The sequence below is a fragment of the Chrysochloris asiatica genome, unplaced genomic scaffold, assembly GCF_000296735.1.
Source record: "Chrysochloris asiatica unplaced genomic scaffold, ChrAsi1.0 scaffold00002, whole genome shotgun sequence".
In the NCBI taxonomy this organism is placed as follows: Eukaryota; Metazoa; Chordata; class Mammalia; order Afrosoricida; family Chrysochloridae; genus Chrysochloris; species Chrysochloris asiatica.
Window position 1 is genome coordinate 47584429 of NW_006408520.1, and position 8133 is coordinate 47592561.

An 8133-nucleotide genomic window follows, 5' to 3' on the forward strand; every position below is an offset into this window, starting at 1 on the left:
CAAAGATATCAGCTTGAAGACTAAGGTGTGTCTGACCCAAGCCATGCTATTTTCAATAACCTCATATGCATGTGAAAGCTGGACAGTGACTAAGGAAGACCATAGAAGAATTGACGCTTTTGAGTTATGGTATTGGAGGAGAATATTGAAAATGCCACATGCTGCCCAAAGAACCAATAGATCCATTTTGGAAGAAGTGCAGCCAGAGTGCTCCTTGGAGGCCAAGATGGCCAAATTTCATCTCTCATACTTTGGACATATTGTCAGGAGGAACCAGTCACTGGAGAAGGCTAGCATGTTTAGTAAGGTGGAGGTTCAGTGAAAAAGAGGAAGATCCCCAACGAGATGGATTGGCCAGGAGGCAGCATCAATGGACTCAAGCGTGGCAACAGTAGTGAGGTTGGCCCAGGATAGGGCAGTGTTTCAGTCTGCTGTGCTAGGGCTGCTATGAGTCGGTGCCAACTTTATGGCACCTAACAACAACAACAAGTCCAAATTCAAGGTGCCAGCTCTAGAGAAAGGCTTTCTCTCTCTGATAGGTCTTGGGGGGGTGGGGAATGGTCATTGTCTTTCTGCAGCATCTGAGAGATCTTCATGTATCTTGGCATCAATCTTTCCCTGGGTCTAGAAAGTTCACAACCTTCAGTATGGGTTGCACCTTAATGTAAAGAAAACAAAAGTCCTCAATACTGTACCAATAAATACCATCGTGATGAATGGAGAAAATATTGTCAAATACTTCATTTTGCTTGGATCCACAATCCACACTTATGGAAGCAGCAATCAAGAAATCAAATGACATATTACATTAGGCAAATCTGCTACACAAGGCTTCTTTAAAGTGTTGAAGAGCAAAGATGTCAGCTTGAGGACTAGGGTAAGCCTAACTTAAGCTATGGCCTTTTCACATAAGCATGTGAAAGTTGGACAGTGAATAAGGAAGAACATAGAAGAATTGAAACATTTGAATTACAGTGTTGGAGAAGAATATTAGAAGTACCATGGACTGCTAGAAGAATGAACAAATCTCTGTTGGAAGAAGTAGAACCAAAATGCTCCTTGGAAGCCAGGACAGTAAGACTTCATCTCTCATGCTTCAGACATATTATCAGGAGGGACAGGACCCTGTAGAAGGACATCCTGCTTGGTAATGTGGAGAGTCAATAAAAAAAGGAAGGCCCCCAATGAGATGGATTGGTACAGTGGCAGCAGCAATGGGTTCACACATAACAACAGTTATAAGGATGCAGCAGGACCAGGGAGTGTTTTGTTCTATTGTGCATAGGGTTGTTATGAACTGGAATTGACTCAAGAGCACCTAGCAACAACAACAACAGAAGGTTCTGCATCCCACCCTAATGTCCATAACAAATGACTGGCTAATCACATTCGATCACAAGATGAGAATGATTGCATCAGTATATTAACTGCCACTTTACATTATTGCATAACTGCTAAACCACTGAGAATAATAATAATGGCAAAGCTAAATTGACATACATTTTGTAGGGAAACAATTCGATCCATGATGCACGTGCATCCTGAGGTCGAATGTATCTTTAAGGACCAGCATGCCTAGAATTTGAGAGGGAGCCAGGTCTACTTTACCCACAAAGTGTGGACTGAACTATGGCATGTAATTCTCCTAGGATTTTACCTGTGGGAATCTCAAGACCTACTCCTGGCTTGCAAAGAATTGAGGAAGGTTACATATTTTAATAAATGTTATACAATACATTTCCCATTAAAAGCAATCATATTATTCCAAGACTCCTTACCCATGAAAAACAATTCCTTTCATGATTTCTATTGGCTGATTCTTTGGATAGCAGGGTTTCATCATTGCTGCAATTTTAATTTCATAATACTTTATTACTTAGAATTAGCGAACTTTGAATTTCTTTGAGATTCAAATTTACTATTCGTATCATTGGATGACTCAGATGTTATAAAGTAGGGTCTAATGAGTGGTGCAAACTTTCATTAGGTAATTTGTAAGCTTTTCTAAAGTAGGAATATTTATTCTAGCATCAAAATAATTTAAACTCCATATACCGCTTTTCTGGTTTTGAATTTTTATTCAAAACTTGCAGTGACCTGTTTTATTGCTCCAACTGAATATATATCAATCAATAGAACTACTGCTACTACTATACAGCTTTACCTAGAGTAGAGAACCAAAGACTAGTATATTGTTGGCATATGTAAAATCTGTCTTTGGGGGCTACTTCTGAAATGAGAAGGCAGCTGCTCAACTTTAGACCCCATTGACCACTGCCTTTCATAAGCCAACTAGAAAAGGGCATCCCAGGTGACAATGGCCCCTCTGTGATAAGGGCTTCTGTCCACTGGAAATGGGAATCATCTCACAGTTTCACTTCACAAGGACCACCAGATGGCAAATGACTTTATCTGCTCAGACCAGATTTAGACTGGAGAAAAGAATAGCGCTTCATTCCCCTTCCACTCTGCTCTGAGACTTGGAGCTTTCTGCTGAGGTTGGCTTGATTTAGTGGGTATTTAGCTTCTCTATTTAAAAAAAAACAATAAAAGACTGATCATATATTATGTTGCTGTTCCAAACACAGATGTTTTTCAAGCCATGAAATTTGACTTATTTACTTACGTCCAGCTGATCTGGTTAGAAATCAATGGCTCCCAAAAAAGGAGATGAAAAGAGTAAGGGCAGGATGCAGATAAAGAACCTGTTAGGCACAGATTACAAAATGGAAAGGAGTTGGTGAAACATTTTTTGGTGGAAAGGTCTGTGGAGAAGAGTTGGTAATGGAAAGAAAGGATCTAACAGAAAATGAAATGCCTTTGCTAACACAAGGAACTACAAATAACGTTCATTTAGTCGAAGTGGAATTATCATTTCATTCGATAGTCCAAAAGAGTAAATGGGGAATATGTCCATGTAAAGTGGTATTTTAAGCGTCAACACATATTACTCATCAATGATTACTGCCTTGATTTACAGCATATATTTCAACACAAGTACATAGTGATTTAATCTCAACAGTAATTCCGTCTGCAGTCGTATGAGACATGACTATCACTGCAGACAGGCTGTAATTTGTGAAATTCAGGTGTTGGGGATTAGGACCACCTGTTGGATTTAATCTTGGAGTTATAATAATGTTAATGCCATCGTGTAACTGAACATAAACACTACATATTTATCAGTCTTTGGGACCTCCTACCATGGTGATGTGAACATTTTCCTAAATGGTATCTGTAACTCTCTCCAGACTCCTAAATCAACAGCAAATAAAATATCTGTTCAAATTACGATTCAATATGGACAAACATATGGCCTGCTGGTCACCACATTCAGTACATCCTGTAATTTTTCTAAATCCTGATATGAGAGTGAAACAAACAAACAAACAAACAAAAAACAAAACAGAAGAGTATCATCTGGCAATGTAATAAGAATAAAAAAGCTTATATTTGTTACCCTTCTCTCTGTTAATTATAAACATTTTTTTCTGTCATTTTGTTAAATGATTTCTAAACCTGTCTGAGCAATTCTATAGGAAGATCCCAAACAAACTCAAATTAAACAGCAACTTTTGGAGAAGATATAAACAACGTTTTATACATGCACCTGCAGAATGCCATCAGAAATGTAACTCTGTCCAATTTCCAATTTCCAGGCAGTAAGTAGCAGCAGGAGGGCACCGGTGGCTCAGTAGAGTTCTTGCTGCCTTTCATGTCGGAGACCTGGATTCAATTTCTGGTCAATGCATCTCAAATAGTCATCACCTGTGTGTCACGTGGAGGCCTGGGTGTCACTAGGATGCTGCTGGACAGGTCTCAGCAGAGTTTCTCTGGTAGTGTAGTGGTTACAAGTCAGGCTGCTAACCTCAGGGTCAGCAGTTCAAAACTACCAACCATTCCTTAGAAGACAGATGAGGCTTTCTGCTCCTGTAAAGTTTTACACTCTAAGAAACCCTATACAGGGTCGCTATGAATTGGAACTTAACTGCATGGCACACAACCACCACCAGGAAGAAAGACTTGGTGATCTTCTTCGGAGAAGTCAGCCAATGAAAGCCCTATGAATCACAATAGTCCATTCCCATTCTACACAGGGTTTGCCAAGAATCAAGGGCCAGCTTAAAGGCAGCCAGGAGCAACAACAAATTGTAACAGTAAATAGGGTGAGCGATTAGATTTTGAGCAGAAGTTTACATACAGTGAAGTGGGACAATTGGGAGAATGCCTAGAAAGAAGTCATCATTTTTAAGATTTGCTTTTGTTCCTTTGCTTGGAGTGGAGTAAGCTCTGTTGATATTGTCTTTGGGAATGCGATTTTGTGAGATGTTGGTTTTCTATGAAAGAATTTCTCTGAAATTGTCCGATAATTGTCTAAAAAGACTTGTCTGGTTATATTTGTACTTCTCTGCTAAGAATTCCAAGTGATTTTCACAATATCTTTCATAGAACACTGAACATTTTATAAAATCCTTTTACTACAGATTATTGCTGTTTCTCATGTAAAATCTCAATATTCCTTATAAAGTAAAAAAAAAAAGGCTGTTTATTCTTTAATTAATCAAGGCTCTGAAAACATTAAAAAATGGGATCATATATTTCAGCATTGTTTTGAAAATGAACACAAGGGCATACTTTGTCTTGTTGTCGTTGTTAAGTGCCATCCAGTAGGTTCTAACTCATTGGGACACTGTGTAGGGTTTCTGAGGAGAGGCTGATGAGCTTGAACCACTGACCTTGCTATTCAAAGAGACCTTGAATCCAGCGCATTAATCCACCGTGCGACACCAGGACTCTTAATATCCTTAAATGTCCAGCAGTAGACTGCAAGAAGGAACGTATCAGAACTATCTTTCCAGAGGCAGAGCAAAACTTTCAGCAAATTTATGTTTTGGTATTCCTTTTCATTGAGGCTTCACAAATAAAAGATAACCATTTACAGTAAACAACAGTCATGAAAATCCAGTGAATTCAATGTATTCATTATACACCAGTTACACCTAAACATCACATACACCAACAACCAAAACCAGTCTAAACTTTCCTAGTATTCAGCCATTATGGGTTGCTTGCACATGCAGATACAAAGTGTGTAATCAATCAACAACTTGCAGAGAAAAGTGAAACTGTAATTATAAGACTGATGGCTCTCTGATTTTAGATTTTAAGACTCTACCAGCTTAAAATAAATAAATGGGCAAATAAATCACTCTCCAATAAAATCTCTCTGTTTTCTGCTTCTCTGAATTTTTCTGACTATAAGCGACACGTCTTCAAAGAAGTTTGCCTTGATTCTTCCAGCATAGCAATTTTTCTCATCCCTGCACACACAGAGAACTTTACTATTTGTATCTGGCATTCACTATACATTTAAATCTATTGGTTATCTATCTATCTATCTATCTATCTATCTATCTATCTATCTATCTATCTATCTATCTATCTATCCATCCAACTATCCACATTGCATAGCAAGTTGTTTTTATCCACAGCCATTCAAAAATCTTTGAAGACTGTGTCCTACCTTAAATTCTTTTACACTCTCCAAAATTCTTAACACTATGCACTGCATCTGGTGAATGACAATATTTGATTGCTACTTTAAAAAAAAGTTGGCTTTTCCATGCATGCTAAAAACAATCTTTTCATACAAAAGGAACACACTGTAGTACACAACCATAAAATTCAATAATACAAGAAGCAGGATAGTTGGGAATTTTCAAGAAATCCTGTAGTTGTATAGAATAGATACCAAGTAATACGTGTTTTAATAAAATCATATTAACAGCTTCAAATAATGGAAGATACATTTAAACTGTATTAAAATATCTTTCCAGAATCGGAAAACTTGATTAGGGTTTTCCCAAAGGCTTCACACACTGAAACCAGAGATTTATTATTCGAACGAAAGGAGGCCCAATTTTTAAAGATTCATCGTATTCATTATTAGCCAAGCCAGAGGCTGAGGAAAACAGGTTCTCAATGGATACTTTCAAGCCAATTTTGTGTCTCAAGCCTTCTGCAGCAGACAGAATATCCCTCTCCCCAGAACTGGGGTAATTCAGCTCAGGGCAATAAGGAGGGATCAGAGTCACACGTGGGAGCTCCTTATCCTCAGGATCTGGGTCCTAGGAACGCTCTGGACAGTACCAGCGCCACCTTATACACCCCCACCCCCCCACCCCCGCGGAAGAGAGTTCCTTCGCTGCCAAACCCGAGGTGTCAGAAACCGGACACCAACCGGCATCTTCATTCTGGGTATGAAGGGCAGGTTTTAGTTCCAGAGCCGGTTGCTGTTAGGAACTTGGCATTTAAGGATCCACTCACCTCATCCCTATTCTCTGAAAAACTTTGCATTTCTTCTCCAAAAGAAATTCACAACAAACAGGAATTAACCCCACCCCATCCCAATGGTTCCATTCCCCTTGCAGCCAGAGAAGGGGATCTACTCACTGCACCTCCCAGCCCGGAAAAGGGGACAGGTTCAGGTGTGCGGGATCCCCAGACTGAGTGGCGGGCGCGCGGGAGGGCGAGGTGTCACCTTGTGGTCAATCACGCCGAGGTATCCGTCCAATGGCCGCAGTCCCAAGGGCACCCCGGGTCGCGGCGGGGGGCTGCTCTCCGCAGGCGGCTGAGCGCTGCCGGTCGCCGCCTGCTGCTGTTGCTGCTGTTGCTGTTGCTGCGGGGGCCGCTCCTTCTGGCCGCCGAGGCTGCTGTACACGAGCAACAAGCTGGTGCACATGGTGGTGAGCGCTAAACACACTGCCAGACCATGGCGCTGCGAGCAGGCGGGAGAGAGAAGAGAAACGGTTGAGGGCGGAACCGGGAGGAGGGTGCCTACCCGGGATACCCGCGCAAAGGTCTGACCGGAGGGGAGGTACGAGGGCGCAGATGGCCCGGGCCCCAGTCACCCAGAGCGCAACACGCGAGAGAAGACACCGCTCTCGTGCGTACGGCAGGGGAAGCTCCGGGCGCATCCCTACTCGAGGGCCACAGGCGCCCAGATCTCTAGGCAGAGGGCAGGTGGTAAGCGCTCTTGGCTGCGGGGCTGCGGGAGGCAGTGCGCGCCCGGCGGGTGAGGGCAGGGGTCAGCTCGCACTTTGGGTAGATGGCCCTCTGCTCCAGTTCAGCTGCTGTAATGTTTAGCCATTGCACCCCCCTTTCTTTCTTAGATCCCTAGGGCTCTCTCGGCGATTCTTGCAAGTTTGAAATCCAACAAGAAAACCAAGAAAGTCTGTAAAGGTTCCCCCTCCCTGCCCCTCTCAGTTTTGCCAGGTTGTTCCTCTTGGGTACCTCCAGTACCCCGAGCAATCTGCTCAGCCCACCACCGGTGCTTCAGCTCTCAGCTGGCCCCTCGGACCTCTGGCCAAGCTCCAAGAGCCAAGGCAACCCGAGTTCCCCATCACGGTTTTGGGATTCCTAGCCAGGCAGAACTGGGGAGTCGGAAGGGGACGCTGAGCAGGTGGAAAGTTGTCCCTTTATAACAGGCGACCTCGCGGCGCAGGGTTAGGCGCCCCCCGGGTTCTCCCCTGCGCCTGGGGACGCTGCGCTCGCGGGTGCCAGCATCAGCCCAGAGGAGTTGTAACAACTGACTCACCATCAGGGTCTTCATTTTGGGCACCTCTTTTGTGCGGAATCCTCAGGCACGCGCGTCCGGAACCACTTTTTCTTGGAGGGTTTCCATGGTGAGTGATGGAGCAAAGGTGGCTCTGATTGTCGCACGGCGGCCGTCCGCGGCTGAGCAAGCGCCGGAGCCCTGGGACCCAGGAAACGCTGCTGTTGCAGAGATTAGAGAGAATTAAAACTGAACCGGACCCTCGTAGTCTCTCAGTGATCTACACAACTGCTGCCTGCCGCCGCCTGCTGGGTCCTAAAGACCTCTGCATCCGTCTCCCACCCCAGTCCCCAAATAATATTTCCAGTCTAATGGAATTTCTGGGGCGAGAGAGTTAACCATGCCATATACACACCTCTTGGACTGAGGGCTTATTTATCTTTTATGAAGTCATCAAGTAAAAATGAAGGTGAACCCGACTGGATTCTGAATTTGATAGCCCTTTGGAAATTTGAAAAGTAAATTTTTGTTTTTCTTATTTTAATAAACTCAAGCCAACAGACCAAATGTCAATAGTC

General features: G+C 43.1%; 1 protein-coding gene across 1 annotated transcript in view; it reads right to left on the reverse strand.

Annotated features, from left to right (window-relative positions):
- Positions 1 to 7618, reverse strand: part of ST6GALNAC5 (ST6 (alpha-N-acetyl-neuraminyl-2,3-beta-galactosyl-1,3)-N-acetylgalactosaminide alpha-2,6-sialyltransferase 5) — a 321400-nt gene extending 313782 nt beyond the window's left edge. The window contains exons 1-2 of the mRNA XM_006831025.1: positions 7598 to 7618; positions 6542 to 6778 (exon numbers count right to left, since the gene is read on the reverse strand). Coding sequence (XP_006831088.1) covers positions 6542 to 6778; positions 7598 to 7612 — 252 coding nt within the window. The 5' untranslated portion in view covers positions 7613 to 7618. The remainder of the gene's footprint in view (positions 1 to 6541; positions 6779 to 7597) is intronic.
- Between the last annotated feature and the right edge of the window lie 515 nt (positions 7619 to 8133).